The sequence below is a fragment of the Delphinus delphis genome, chromosome 9 (genome assembly GCF_949987515.2).
Source record: "Delphinus delphis chromosome 9, mDelDel1.2, whole genome shotgun sequence".
NCBI classification, from domain to species: Eukaryota; Metazoa; Chordata; class Mammalia; order Artiodactyla; family Delphinidae; genus Delphinus; species Delphinus delphis.
Genome location: NC_082691.1, coordinates 82,642,918 through 82,658,904, shown reverse-complemented (window position 1 = coordinate 82,658,904; position 15,987 = coordinate 82,642,918). Strand labels below are relative to the sequence as shown.

The 15,987-nt window shown below is 39.5% G+C and overlaps 2 protein-coding genes across 3 annotated transcripts in view; both read left to right on the top strand.

Moving 5' to 3' along the window:
* GRM8 (glutamate metabotropic receptor 8) overlaps nucleotides 1-15,987 on the top strand; it is a 752,204-nt gene that overhangs the window by 208,745 nt on the left and 527,472 nt on the right. The gene's annotated exons all lie outside the window — the stretch shown is intronic.
* On the top strand, nucleotides 2,157-2,351 carry LOC132430739 (translation machinery-associated protein 7-like). Its single transcript, XM_060019981.1, has one exon. It carries the CDS (start codon nucleotides 2,157-2,159, stop codon nucleotides 2,349-2,351), a length of 195 nt encoding a protein of 64 aa, XP_059875964.1.

Genomic DNA, 15,987 nt, shown 5'->3' with positions numbered 1-15,987 from the left:
AATCATGGTTTTAGATTTCAGAAGATGACCAGTTATTGTGAATATTTGGAAAGAGAAATTTCTGATTTAAAAACATGTTTCCAGGCTTAGAAATTAACTTATCTTTTTTCTGTATAGGTAGAAAGTATTCTCAGTGTTTGTCCCCTTTGCACATACTATGCCATTCTCCAAACAGCATGAGGGTTGTTGGCACAAGCTGATAATGAAGACTTAAAAATATGTTTTGTGGGCTTCCCTGGTGGCGCAGTGGTTGAGAGTCCGCCTGCCAGTGCAGGGGACATGGGTTCGTGCCCCGGTCCGGGAAGATCCCACGTGCCGCGGAGCGGCTGGGCCCGTGAGCCATGGCCGGTGAGCCTGCGTGTCCGGAGCCTGTGCTCCGGGAGAGGCCACAATAGTGAGAGGAGAGGCCCGTGTACCGCAAACGGGAGAGGCCACAATAGTGAGAGGCCCGTGTACCGCAAAAAAAAAAAAAAAAAAAAAAAATATATATATATATATATGTTTTGCCATAATAAGAAACTATAAATAATTCATAAACATTTATTTTTTATTCTAAATAAAGAAAAAATTCACGATGAAAGCAGAGAAAGCCTGTTATGAAGAAAATAGTTTGGAAAACCAAAGTAAGGCTGAAACATAAAAGAAGTATTCCTTCTGAGTATTAGAAAAAAATATCCTTTAAGTGAAATTGTGCAACTACTCAAATGGTAGCACATGCAAAAATAAGGGCACAGGTGGGTTTCTAGAAATCAGTTAATATTTTTATATCTAATACATTATGTTATTGCCATGAATTGAGTGCCTACCTCATGGCAGGCTTTTTGCAAGGCACTTAAAAACATGTTTTCATATTATAGATATTATTATTCCCGTTTTATAGATGGGGAAACTGAGGCTTAGAGAAATTAAGTGGGAGAGTTAGGTTTTGAACTCAGGTCACTATGCTACACTGCCTTTTAGGTGTTATAAAAAGCTGTAAAATTTAGGTGATTGGTGAAATAAAAATGTATAGAAAGGTGTAATATTCTTGCAATAAAATCAATGGGATTTTATTGACTAGTAAAAATGCCTCGGTCGCTAATGTCTTTTTTCCTGGTTCACACGCTGCTTCCTAGAAGAAATGATCTTGGAAACTGATTTTGATCTATTCTTGCTTGCCTTTTTGCCAGTGACCAAATCCTTTGCTCTCCCCTGACCCCAGGACTCCCCTCCCCCCCAGCCTCTTCCTCTCTCTTTCCCATGCCAAAGGTGGGTGAGGGTGCTTTGGGTTGGGTAAAGAGTCATTATAGTATTTTTTTTTTCATTTTTGTATTTTATATTAGAAAGTGTCATTTGCAGTAGAAACTGTATTCTATACTTTAAATATATTTTTTTAACATCTCTTTTGGAATATAATTGCTTTACAGTGGTGTGTTAGTTTCTGCTTTATAACAAAGTGAATCAGCTATACTTTAAATATTTTTTAATGAATTAGAGTTTGGACTAATCCTCCAAACATCTAGAAGATCCTTATAGGTTACAGTGGAACTATACTTGAAGAACTACTCCTTCAAAGATTACTTAGAAATTAGATATTTCCCATACAGTGATCTATGCATCCATAATAAAATTTCTGTTGGAAAAAGAAAAGAAAAAACATCAATGCAGAGTAGGATAATAAGTGGTATTATTCTAAGAAGATCCAAACACAGTTTTAACTATTAATTACTATCATGTTTGGACTGTGAGCCAGCTAGTTCCTAGACAGAAAAGTTAGAACTCATAAGTGCAATTTTAAGCTTGTTGCCAATTATTAATTGCCTAAAACGTAGGACTTAGGTTTGGAGGACAAACTTTTATCAGATTGAACTCAATTATAAGCTGGAATAGAAGGAAACAACAAAATCTTCCAAAAGCAGGGAAGAGAAAAATGGTCCATATCTTTTCATTATATTTTGCAGTATTTGTTCTAATCTGAATCTAGTCTTGTACTTCCTACCTTAAAAAAAAAAGGTGGGATTTAGTCCATCAAACTTAATAACTAGACATTATTAACTGTGAGGCTAAATTCGTCTATTTTCTAAAAATGTCTTTGTGTGAATAGCCGACGTCCCTGTGTTAAAATACCATGACAGCCGCATCCGGTGGCAGGGTCTGGGGAAGGGGTGGCAGGCGCCATGTCGGGTCGCAAAGGTGGCAAGAAGAAGCCCCTGAAGCAGCCCAAGAAGCAAGCCAAGGAGATGGACGAGGAAGATAAGACATTCAAGCAGAAACAGAAGGAGGAGCAAAAGAAACTTGAGGAGCTAAAAGCGAAGGCCGCGGGGAAAGGCCCCCTGGCCACAGGTGGAATTAAGAAATCTGGCAAAAAGTAAGCTGTTCCTTGTGCCTGAGGCAGTGATGATCCTTAGTTCCATTCCTGTTTAAACATCTGGGTTAAACATCTGGATTCCCTGCCATAACATCTGTTGCCACCTATAGCTAGAATGAAATGTTGTCTTGGAACCTATTGTACATTTCAGAATAAACTTTTGTAAAAAAAAACCATGACAGGTGATAGATTTTCTAGAAATATTATAAGATAGATGTTGCCTTTTTTGAAACAAAGTCTACTTTGGGATATTTAATTTAGGTATAATTTCACAGGGTTACCACTTTGATTTATTGATTGAACTGTCCAAGCAACCGGATTGCTTCACTTGTTTCTTTTACACCACCTACAGCTATAGTGACTAAATTGACTCATATGCAGTTGACCTGCTGGACGTTAGTATCACTTAGTTGCTACCTTTATTAGCAGAAAAAGAAAAATTACCAAAGAAAGAAAATAATTTAAGAGTTTAGGTTTGGCTTATTAAATTTCTTAGAAGTTCATTTCTTTGAAGAAAAACATTTCCCTCTGCTGTAGCTCTCCGGCTTGAGGTCCTTAAAGAAGCAGTTGGTGAGGTATGGGAGCCCTGAGCCTGGAGCTGAGGGCAGGGTTTTGTTGAAACCTGGCCATGGCACTCTAAGAGACTTCAGTCACTCAAAGAGACTTCAGTCTCTTTGTCTCTCTTGGTCTCTGTCTCTGTGTCTCTTCTTTAAATAATAACTGCTGTATTTACAATACTTGTGAATGTGAGTGTAAGTGGCTTTCTCCTGTAGCAGCCTTTGAAAACTGTGAAGATATTATTCCTCGTAAGCATTTAGAACTAGAATTGAAAGACAAGAAAGTGTTGGCAATTGTACATCACACAATTGCTTATCTCTTTTCAATAATGTACTGTTCAGCACAGTGTACATTCCCTGAGGAAGCTCTGTGGAATTGCCCTTTCTTCCACTTAGAAAGAAAGCTTTAATTCCTTTCCTGTATCTACTCTGAATGGTAATTGGACATTGAGATTCTTATTTCATGATTTATCATGATGATTAGGGCAACAGAGAAATAATACGAATTTGGCCACTCTAACATAAAATAAAATGAAACATCCTCTGAATAATTATAGGGTGACAATAATGATTCTCCTCTCCCCCCCTCACTCCTCTCAACGTTCCTGTCAGAGAACGAATGAGGCAATGCATTTGTATTAACAAACAAATGAATTGACATTTTTGAGACTGGCCAAGGAAACGTTATCACTCATATTTCCTGCAAGAAAAAGAAATTAATTCTCAGTATCCATAAATATTGCTACTGTTTTTATCACTAGGGTCCTGCTTATAAATGTTTTGTTCTCACTGTCCCTTGCTTGCCAGACTGCCCTTAAAGGAGTGAAGTAGTCAGAGAGATGACTCATCGGGGAGGTGATGGAGACAGGGAGAACTGAGAGGCTCTCTGCTTTCCTTGAGGAGATATTTGCTTTATCTCTGGACTGGTCCAAGGTGAGGGAGACAGACAGCTGTGGGGCAGACAGCTGTGGATGTAAGGGTCACAGGGTGATGGGAGCAAACATATTCATCAGGAAGCATCTTCCATTCTTAACCCTTTCTGCTCAGGGCTGTACCCAGGCATATCCGCCACCCCACGTCTATAGGACAAGGAGGCATATGTATGATTTGGCCATTATGTAATACTAACTCAGTCTTTCAAAAATGGAAACGGTCCTTAAAATATTCTTTTTATGGTCTGCATGATATTCCAAAAACGGGTGCAAGTGATTTTTACCACCCTCTGTATGTGGATAATTTTTGCTTCAGAATTGAAGGTTCTGTATGTTGTATCTTTGCTTCAGAATTTAAGTAGAAACCTTCTCTTCATGTTATGCTTAATTAGGTTGGGATCTGTTCTGTAGGAACAGATTTTACTAGCTTAATGAAAATTCTTCAAATGCAGTGCAGTATAGGAATGGGCAAAAGAGAAAGGAGATAATATTTGCAGAGGGCTTATAGTCGTGTAGACCTTTGTGTGGACTGTTTGTTTTTAAAGGATCTCATTTAATATTCACAAAATGTAGGTATTCAGGAAACCAAAACTCAGATAGATGCGGTAACGTGCTTCAGGTAAAACAGCATGTTCTAGAGATAGGATTGAAATTCTAAGGGTTTGGGCTTCAAAGCTGCATCAGATTGGGCACACTTTACAGTAAAATTTGTGCTACCGCGAACAACATTGTAGAATGTGCCGGTATAATGATTCTTGATCAGGCTGGCCAGAGCTGACTTTACAATACCCGTCAAAGTGGGAGCGTCATGACAAACCAATGTGTCTAACTAGGGAAAGGAAAGTGTGGGAAACCTATTTATGCTTTAATAACTAAAAAAGCACTGGTCTCTCGCCAAATTGACATACATTTTTGGAATCAGAGACTCTAAGATACTCCTTAAATGCTACTTACGATAAATAATGCCATTTAAATGTCCACCACCTGCTACAGCACATGGCTGAGTTCTCAGAACATTTTCATTTCTTCCTTAGATAGTCTTGATTAATGTACAATGATGGAGAAAGTTTTTTTTTTTTTTAGAAAATGTTATGGGGGGCTTCCCTGGTGGCGCAGTGGTTGAGAGTCTGCCTGCTAATGCAGGGGACGCGGGTTCAAACCCTGGTCTGGGAAGATCCCACATGCCGCGGAGCGACTGGGCCCGTGAGCCACAACTGCTGAGCCTGCGCGTCTGGAGCCTGTGCTCCGCAACAGGAGAGGCCGTGATAGTGAGAGGCCTGCGCACCGCGATGAAGAGTGGCCCCCGCTTGCCGGAACTAGAGAAAGCCCTTGCACAGAAACGAAGACCCAACACAGCCAAAAAAAAAAAAATTAATTAATTAATTAACTCCTACCCACAACATTTAAAAAAAAAATGTTATGATGTGACAACTAGATGTCTTTTTTTTTTTTTTGCGGTACGCGGGCCTCTCACTGTTGTGGCCTCTCCCGTTGCGGAGCACAGGCTCTGGACGCACAGGCTCAGCGGCCATGGCTCACGGACCCAGCCGCTCCGCGGCACGTGAGATCTTCCCGGACGGGGGCACGAACTCGTGTCCCCTGAATCGGTAGGCGGACTCTCAACCACTGCGCCACCAGGGAAGCCCAGATGTCTTTAAATATACCAGTTTTCTGTATAAGCTAAACAGTTTCCAGGGGATAACTTTTACAGTTCCAAAGGATTATCCTGAATAAGGTAGTATTTATGTTATTGAAGAGCTTGGTTATCCCATGTATTTGTGGCACTAACAATGTCTGTGTTGTAAAATGGGACTGGGAATAGTTTTTGATTCCTATTTCTGTCCGGGTCATCATCTCTACTTTGATCACCTTTAAGAAGATAACGCCCCTACTTTGATCGCTTTTAACAAGATAACACCCTTTCCCACCCCACTACAACCCTGGGTCAATTAGGAATTATATTTGACTGCAGGTAACAGAAAGTGGTCTACCTTGGCTTAACCAAATAAGAGTTAGCTTTTCTCACATAACAAAAAGCCCATAGGTAGAGAGTCTGGAATTGGTCCAGTGGTTCCAGGAATTGGTTCCAGTGGTCCAGTGGTTCCAGTGGTTCCACTGGAATTGGTCCAGTGGTTCCTCAAAATTCCAGCCACCCTTTATGTTCCAGTGTTCTGTCATCCTTAGTATGAAACTTACATTCTTACAATTGCTTCACATTGCACGATGGCTGCTTCACTTCCAGACTCATGGTGTCATTCAAGGTGGGAAAAAGAAAACCAGGTGTCACTCAGGAAGGGCCTGTGTTGCTCTTGCAAAAGCAAAACTTTCTGGAAATCCCCAGCAGCATTCTGCTTATGTCTTACTGCTCAGAACTGTCATGAAGTCAACCGTCAAGGCAGTCTGGAGAAATGAGTATTTTAGCTGGGCTCACTGTCACCCTAAAGAACTTAGGGTTCTATTAGTAAGGCAGAACTGGCGAGTAGTTTTGGGGTAAAACAGCTGTGTCCATGCTAACCCCAACACCAACGCCAGCCCTGAACTGTCCCAAGTGGCTTTGGGATTAGAGTAGAAAGTGCAGAGGAAAGAAGAAAAGGAGGCTTCTTCAAGGTCGCCAGTGGCCTCTTTATAGCTATGCACTGTGTGTTTTACTCTTCTCTCCCTTAGTGTTGGGGTATCTTTGCTCACTCTGTCTTTGGTGATCACTTTCTCTCTCTCTCTTTTTCTAATTACTCATTTGCCAGGTACTGTCATTTCCCTAGAGTAATCATCCCTGACACTTCAGAAAGATTAGGCAGCTCCCTTTTATATATGCCCCCAGCACCTGGACCTGTTTTTTTTTTTCCTTCTTTTTGGAACACTTATCACAATTATACTTACTTATGGGAGCTGGGGTACAGATTTTTTATTTGTTCAATGTCTTGCTTTCTTTTCCACCAGACTATAAACTCCCCCTAGGCTATAGTCTCCCTCCCTTCTGTGTCTAGCACAGTGCCTATGACAGAGTAGACCCTCAATAAATATTTGTTGAATGAATTAACAATGAATGAATAAATTTCAAGGCTCTTCTCTCACCTGCTGTTCGTTCTTTTCTTTAGGCATCATTTTTTGTCCTCTTCTTCCATTCTAACTTTAAACATTCTCTAAGTGCTCTCATACATATTTATCCATTCATTTATATTTCTTTTTTTTTCTGTCCATGTTTCTCTCTCTAGATTATTCTTCCTGTCTCTCAGATAGGTATTATCTTTACTCAAACTCTAGATGTCCACACCAATTCTCTTACTCAGGTATCTGTATCCCACTTCCAGTTGCCTGCTACTTTTTAACCAGAATGCCTTTCCATCGCCCTACACCCAACAAGTTCCAAATGACCTTCATCAGATACACATCTCAATGTTCTAGTCTCAAAGTGATGACACCTTCTTCTAGTTACTTGAGCTTGAAAACTTGGTGTCGTTTGTGGGATCATTTATTTATATCATTAAGTTGCATTTTCCTTGGCAAATAGCTCTAGCTGTTCTCTATTCTTGTTGCTGCCACCCCAGTACACAGTGTGCAGGGTTTGTGGGTACTGGTACGTGTGAGGTGGCAAGATGAAAGGTGACAGGGGTCAACTGACCAAATGCTCCCAATCAAGAATGAGGCAGAGCTGAGGCTTTTGCCAGTTTATGTTGCAGTATACTCTTTTAAACACCAGTTCTGGTGCTCATGACTCGTGGCACAATCAATTTGATAACCTGGGATTACTGTGCAGTAAAATTTGAGAGGACTTAGCTACTTAAAATGGGGGGGGACATTTTATGATGGTAGGTATGGATGACTTTTGCAGTATTTATAAAAAGATCACAAAATGGTATTAAAAACTGCAGAAGTATAGTAGCAGTAGTAAAGCATTTTGTAAAGACATTAGATATTCCCACTCAATTTCATAATGCAGAAATTAGTGGAAATTTATTAAAATTAATAGGTATGAAATTTAGAAAAGTTAGCACAGTTGATTCACAGATTATCCCATTAATCAAGATGGCCATTTTTCTTTTACAGGAAGATAGTAAATCATATGGATATATTGTATGAATAAATGAATACAGCAGTGTATCTATGAGGCCAGAATGATTGATGTAATAGTGACAAATTTTGATACTTTCTGTTTAGCATTTGCAGTCTAAAACTCTGTTAGTTGTTGAAAAAACCCCTAGTGTTTGAAAAAGCTATAGGCAAGCAAAGTTACATTTTAACACGAAACTTTTCAAACCATTTTGTGAAAGGATAATTTCTGCATCGCTTTAGATTGATTGGCCGTGCAGTATGCAGAAATTTAGTGAGCACTTCCACATTACCCTGGTTATTTCCTACAGAGAATGTAAGGTTATTTAGGATTCTTTGTTTGTTTGAGAAGGAGGAAAGTTTATGATATAGTTCATTTTTTAGTTCATAGCATTTGTCAGATTGAAATTCATCTCTGCACCATGTTGTTCTTTAGGATATGTTCTTTTGATAGGTAGATGTTTACATATATAGGGCACAGAGGCAAAGCAGCACAGCTGCTATCAATAACAGGCTCACATCACTCTTAATTTCCCTGATTTTATACCTTTTCCCTTGCTTTATCATTCAAGTATTCATTTGATCATGGGGATTACATACAGAGAAATGTGTCATAGACAGGATCTATGAAGCAATGTTTTCCTTTCCAATTTATTTCAGCTAATTCTGGTCCCTTTAATGTATCTAGCATTGGGATGTAGGAATTAAGGCATGTTTAGATTTCTGCCATAGTCTTTTTCCCACAGGAAGAGTAATGCTGGAAAAGGAGACCAGAGATCAAGATTCTATTCCCCTTTATTGGTGGATATATTTCATTTATTGCTTTTAGAGATTCTTCTCCTCTGGACATTTTCATGGTTTTCTCCCAATAGGATAGAATAAATATTATTTGAGTTTTCGTCCATCATAATAATAAAAAGCTACTGTCATAAGGAGAAACTTGAGGCTTTAGAGCTGGTGCAGCGTTAAGTCAAAAATCTAAGCTTGGGGGGCTTCCCTGGTGGCGCAGTGGTTGAGAGTCCGCCTGCCGATGCAGGGGACACGGGTTCGTGCCCCGGTCCGGGAAGATCCCACATGCCGCGGAGCGGCTGGGCCTGTGAGCCATGGCCGCTGAGCCTGCGCGTCCGGAGCCTGTGCTCCGCAACGGGAGAGGCCACAACAGTGAGAGGCCCGCGTACCGCAAAAAAAAAAACAAAAAACAAAAAAACTAAGCTTGTTTTTAATGATAAAAGCAGTGAGTAAAAGGCATGCAAGATATACAAAAAAAAAAACAAAGGTGCCTAATCTTTTTCTTTGGATTTCACCTTCATGGATGTCTTAAAACAAGCGGTTATAATTCAGTTCATCAATTTGACTAACATGATTCAAATTGGTTGTCATTATTCAGTGATAAAACTGAGTAAGTTCTTCCTTTTTTAGCTGCTTGGGCTGGTGTGTTTTTATATATCCAACTAACCTCGGTACTGTGGTATATGTCACTATAAGAAAATAGGAAAATCAGCTCTATCAAAAAGATACAGTAACAACCAATATTGGAGCTAGTAAGTTCTGTTTATATGGAACTTTTTCTTTCTCTACCATTTTTGTGGAGGTAGAAAATCCTGTGGTTATTAGAGTGGATAGTGGCCAACATCGTGTTTTCATTGTAATATGACATGAACCAGAGCTAGAAGCGGTCAAAGTTCAAATCATGTCTGTTGTTGAATGGCCTGTATCTTATGGTTTGAAGGCAATAGATGAGTAAAGAAAATGGTTTTGAAACCATAGGAACCTTTTGTAGGTTACCTGCCTAGTATCCACCTTCCTCCTTCCTTTTTCCCACCTAGACCACTAACTTCCCAAACATTCCAGTTCTAGCCAATCAACATTTTGTAACCCTCTGGCACAGGAATTGGTCTCAGGATGATCATGTGACCTGATGGGAGGAGACAGGTGTTGGAGAGTCAGAAGGACTCTTCTCTCTTCCTTGGGTCTCTCTCTCTCTCTCTCTCTCTCTCTCTCTCTCTCTCTCTTTCCCTCTCCCCCCCCCCCTTCCTTCCCTCCCATGTCAGATGTGCAGGAAGTATTAAGCAGCTTTCTTGCTACTGAACAACAAACTTTCAGTCACAAGAAGGCCAGTTGTAAGGTGAAGCTGACACCTTAAGTGGTAGAAAGAAAGCCTTCTCGATGATTTAAAACCTCTCATTTAAAAACTGGTGGTAACACTAATTTAAATGCCTATTATTTATTTTTTATTTAAAATTTTTTTCATCCAAATTTTGAATGTGATGCTTTTAAAATCAATAATAACAGCATCTATCAACTATTGAGTTCTTACCATGTGCTAAGCATTGTACCAGATACTTTATGTGCCTTAGTTCATTTAACCTGCAAAACCACATTATGAGGTTAAAAACTACCATCTCCAAGTACAGATGAGGAAGCCGAGGCACCAGCAGTTTAAGTTGCTTGCACAAGGCACACAACTAGTAAGTGGTAGAGTCAGAATTTTTGTCCCAAAGGCCATGCTTCTACCCTACGAAACCATCCATAGTCAGACCTTGAATTTGGAGAAGACTATTCTCAAGGTCATTCAGGTCTTTATCGTGAATACCCTAAAAACAGCCCTTTGAGGTCAATTTTGCAGATTTCTGAGGCCTTAGAGGAATTAATGTCTTGGTCATGGTTGCATAATAAATGGGACGAAAAAGGCAGTGGTGATGTGGTAGGAAATAATCTGGCTCTGTGAACACAATTCATCCACTGTGTGAGGTCGGTGGGCTTGGTTTCTGCTCTGTCTTCCCAGTATCCCTAGGCATCCTGCTTTTCCATCTTTGACCTTGTCATCATCAATTACTGTGTTCTGAGAGCCCAGATGTTGCCTTGTCGGATTGGAGCCTCACTCCACTCTGTGAGGAATGATCCTTTACGTTTCTGTAGCGGCCTGTAACTCACCAAGGTCTTCTCATCTGTGATCTCACTTGACCCTTTCAACCACCCTATGAGATGGACTGTTATACTCATTTTCTTTACATCTTAGGTGCTTAGATACCACTTTGCTTTCAGTTAATTTGCATTTATAAATATGTTGCCTTAGAAGTGATTTTTACTTCTGTCTTACAAATGTTGCTGAACTTGCAGCTAAACTATAAGCTCCATGGAGAGAAGAATTGATTATGAGTTTGGTGTGCTTGACTTTCCTTCAGCAATGCCTCCTGTTGGTACAGAGTGTTTTCTCAGGGAAAAAAAAAGATAACTCATTAATATCCAGCACTGACTTTCCAGAGCTGATTGTCAAATATTCAGAAATTTTGTTAGCTGGTTATTAAATTGGTAGTTTGAAATCTGTGGTGGGATTATTTTATAGCAGGAAAATTGGCAAAGGCTACGTAGCAAGGCTACCCTCCATCTACTCCCACCGTCAGAGAGCCAGTTTACAAGGACATCGTTGTTTACAAACTTTCCTGTGGTCCACAGACAACTGCTCTTCTTTATCCTTTGTAAATTAGCTAATGGCCATGACCCAAATGTCTTCACCGGGGAGAAGGTAGAGATGAGAACACTGAGTCAGTCTCCATGTCTTTGCTGTCCTGAGGCTCTGAGCAGAAGATGACAGTTTATGTTCACTGTAGAAAGCAACTACAGAAAACCGTCAGAGAAAACTTGATCAGGAAGCCCAGAAATGGCATCACCAGGAGTCTGCCTCCTTTCCTGTTCCAGTCTGTGTCTCTTTCCATCCATTCTTGATTGAACCAGTAAGCTGGTCAAGCTATGCTTGGAGGGATCTCAGAGCCTGTAACAGGATGGTTTGGGTTGCCGGTAAAAGAACTCCTGATTAAAGTGGTATAAAGCCCAGGAATCATCATGGTTTACTTAATAGAAAGTCTGGAAATAAGAGGCCCAGAGTTAGTTCACTGTCCTATCAATGGCCTCAATGATTCCAGGCTGTTTCTTTTTCCCTCTCTGTCACCCTCAGTGTGTGAGTAAGTGGTATTTCCCCTTCTGGCTGTAAGAAGGCATCAATAGTTCTAAACAGCAGGAAGTTAATTCACCCCCCAAACCCTCAAGGATATCCTGGATTTGTGATAGGAAACCCTTGTTTGTCTCTCTCTCTCTCTCTTTTTGGCCGTGCTGCATGGCATGTGGGATTTTAGTTCCCCGACCAGGGATTGAACCCATGCCTCCTGCAATGGAAGCATGGAGCCCTAATGCCAGGGAATTCCTGTTTTTTTTTTTTTTTTTTTTCTGAAGGAAAGACATTCTCTAACCTTAAATAGAGGGTTTAAGGAATAAAAGGGAAATGGTGCATCTTAAGGAATACTAAAAAAAGCCCTTTATGGTAAAAATAATTTTGAGGTATTCATTTCCAATTAGCAGGATTCTCCAGTGATTCTATGTGATGAGAAGTTAATTAAGGAAACCAGCAACCCAAGACCATCATAGAAGCTGTAGGAAGAACTAAAGGAAAAATATCCCAAGAAGAAAAAGCAAAAGCGTTCATTGTAGCATCTGAGGCAGTAAAATGCTATTTAAGTGGAATTGAAGACCCAAATGGCTGCAGTTATGGAATATTGCAAAATTTTTCACATTAAGGAAAAAATAACAATATTTTTACTTTTGTAGGAAGCAAAATTAAATGAAGCTGCCGCAGGAGATAGGATATCTGAAATCATGGGAATTAGTGAGCACCCCTGTCCTGAGGGACTTGTTCTTTGTTTCCCATTGCTAACACAGTACCTGACACACCATGTGAGTGTTGACTGAGAAGAAAGGACAGGAAATGATTCAGATAATAGAATTGTGCTACGGGGGATGGGGGGTGTGTGGGATTGGCCATGGAGGAAGGAGCCCAGGCACGTTATTGGAGCCGAAGTGGACAGGCTTCAGATGGAGTTGAGGGTTACTAGTGTTTGGACCGGTGTTTCCCTCATTTGCTGCAGCGGGAACAGAACTGGCCCCAGAAGCTGGTGAAATGACTGCCAAGGGCCGAGACCTGCAGAGCTGGATCACTGCGCCCTCATTCCCTTGTAGGACCACCTTTCCGGCTCAATCTCTTTGACACCAAATATTACCTCTCCTTCCATACTATTGGGTGAAATTAAGTAATGAATTGGTTAAAGTGGATTCACAGGTGACTGATACTTGTATTGAATGGCTTGATTAGTTGTTTTATAATCCTTTTGGGGAAAGTTGGGCAGTTGATACAGATGTAAGGCTGTATTATCCACAGTATTCATGCCAGTTACATCATCAGCTTAAAATGCATCGGGAAGGCATCCCATGCCATGATGGTACAGAAAATACTGTCACACAGAATGCAGGGTATGAAGAAAGTCTTGTAATCTTTCTTTAACATTTTTCTGTTTTAAAATAGTGAAGTGTGAGTACATATGGTACAGAACTTTTTTTGGAAATCTGCCTTTAGTGCATCAGAAATGAAAATGTCCTTTAAGCATTAAACATCAAAATCCATTTTCATATTAAAAAACTATCACCCTTCCTTAGAACCCAGTAGATTTGTTTTTTTCCTGTAGGAGAAATCCTCACAGGCTTCAGACACAGAGTAAAGGGGAAGAAAAGGATATAAGTTCAAGTAGTATAATAAATATATTACAGCATCACAACTCCATTCATCCTAAGTGAGATGTATAAATCTAGTAAAATTGGAAGCATCATGTTTGTGAAGGATAGCAGCTTCCTTCCACCAATTTTAATTTATATAATTAAACCTCAAATCACATGTGGGTTTTCATAATAAATGCATATGTTCAAGTTAGTACTGTGACTTTATTTTACTATTTTTTTAAAAATTTTGAGTCTTTTCCTTTCTGGGGCAGCATCACCTCTTTCACAAAGAATGTGTGAAAGGCCAAGTCTGCAGTATTTTATAAACATTGCTGTGGTCGTGCTGTTTTGTATTCCATGAATTTGCTATTGAGTTTCATAGAATCTGACACTCAAAGGAAATGTCTCTTAAATATTACCTCTGGCTGAATAATACGTTGACTTTTTTTTAAAAAGGCAATATGTGGGGCTTCCCTGGTGGCGCAGTGGTTGAGAGTCCGCCTGCCGATGCAGGGGACGCGGGTTCGTGCCCCGGTCCGGGAAGATCCCACGTGCCGCGGAGCGGCTGGGCCCGTGAGCCATGGCCGCTGAGCCTGCGTGTCCGGAGCCTGTGCTCCGCAATGGGAGAGGCCACAACAGTGAGAGGCCTGCGTACCGCAAAAAAAAAAAAGGCAATATGTGAGAAAATGAAATAGTATCTAGGACAATAAGTAAAATTCAAGGACGGTAATAAGTAATGATGAACGAGATGCTAATCTCCTTGAGTTCAGGATCCTCCTCATCTTCCTCCTCCTCTGCATTTTCCTTGCTCTCTTCCTTTAATTACATCCTATACAGCAAGTGACTTTGAAACTCATAATGACTCAAAAAAATAGCTTTTGAATAATGAGTGGACACATAAATCTTTTTATCCTTCCCCAAATCTGGCTTGCCATGTCGGAGGTAATGAGTGATTGATAAGCAGTTGTTTTGTTTAAGATGTTTTATTTTTTTTTGATGTGGACCATTTTTAAAGTCTTTATTGAATTTGTTACAATACTGCTTCTGTTTCATGTTTTAGTTTTTGGCCCTGAGGCATGTGGGATATCTTAGCTCCCTGACCAGGGATCGAACCTGCACCCCCTGTGTTGGAAGGCAAAGTCTTAACCACTGGACTACCAGGGAAGTCCCAATAAGCATTTGTTGAATGAGGTTTTTGAACTACAAACTTTTTTCTCTAAGGCGTGCAGTCTTATAACTTTTGAGCTTGTACTGTACTGAAGAAGCAGCTATTAAAATGTTGTTGAATAAAGGTTTCAATGGGCCCACTTTAATAGAGGAGTCATTTCGAATTAACACAATGGTTTACAAATAAATACTGGGAAAGAGATTAAAATTAATTTGTTCACCCAAGTAGATGGTTTTCTTCTTATAGTTTTGTTCATAATTTTTTAATGTATTTGCTTTTACGTATATTTACTTCCTAACATCTAACCATTTTTACCACTTCCATGATTTTTAGACATACTTTCTTACCACCTGTACAGTTATTACTCCACATTTTCCTTAAATTGATTCACTTTGCAATCTAAATTTATTTAAAGAGAAAACTTTATATTAGTACTGTGAATAGAAAACCAGTATCCTCTCCTGAAAACAGAAGGCAGCTATAAAAATAAATATAATGTGATGAAAATGACGTTATTAAATTTTAGCCAGCTTCTGTTGGGAGAAAGACTGAGCCTGATTTAAATGTTTGAGGTTGTCGAACATTAGAGAAGAGTAAAAGACATACAAACGCCAAACTGAGCCTTTTTTTCTGGCCATGTTATAAGGGTTGAAAAAGAATCCAGAGAAGAATAACTTATCTCTACACTGAGTCAAATATAAACTTCAACCAAGAAAAAAAAATCTAGATTTTTTTTTATGGTTCCAAATTAGTGGGGCTGTAATTTGTGAAATTTTAGGGCCCTATAGTTTTTGTGATAAAGTAAAACGTTCTCTTTATCTTAAACTTTGTTTAAAACGTTTGATTTAACACATACAAAATTAAGAATATAATTTAGAGTGAAGCTTCCATTTTCCTTCCGTGAATTTATTTCCTGCCCTATGGGTCATATAAGCAATGTTTGGGTGTTCTATGAAGGTACCATATGCTGAGTCGGGTTTATACTTTTTATACCATTAATGTTTCATAGGGAATGTCATTCTAGATAGTGTTCATGAAATTACGATACATGCATGTGTAAACTTTATTAATACTTTAGTGTCTCACGGAACTAACTTAGCAGAGAATAGGTCTACTTGTTCAAAATTCGAAATTAATGTAGTCATAGATAATGAGTTTTAGTATGTAAGTTTTGAAATACTTCATTCTTTAGCGATTGCTTTGGGCTGGTTATCTCAACATTGATAAAGATCATTTCAGGTCATAACTGACACACAATCAGATTGACCCTCTTGATTGAAAGAATTGATTTTCTAACAAGTAAAGTAATAGTCTATCAATTCAGTCAAACCCCTGGTGGTTGGTCACTTTAATCAAAGTCAGAGTGATTTTGTGCAGAGATGGGAAAGAAAA

Excerpts from the sequence above, each read along its gene's own strand:
- LOC132430739 (XM_060019981.1), top strand. The coding sequence starts at position 2,157 with ATGTCGGGTCGCAAAGGTGGCAAGAAGAAGCCCCTGAAGCAGCCCAAG.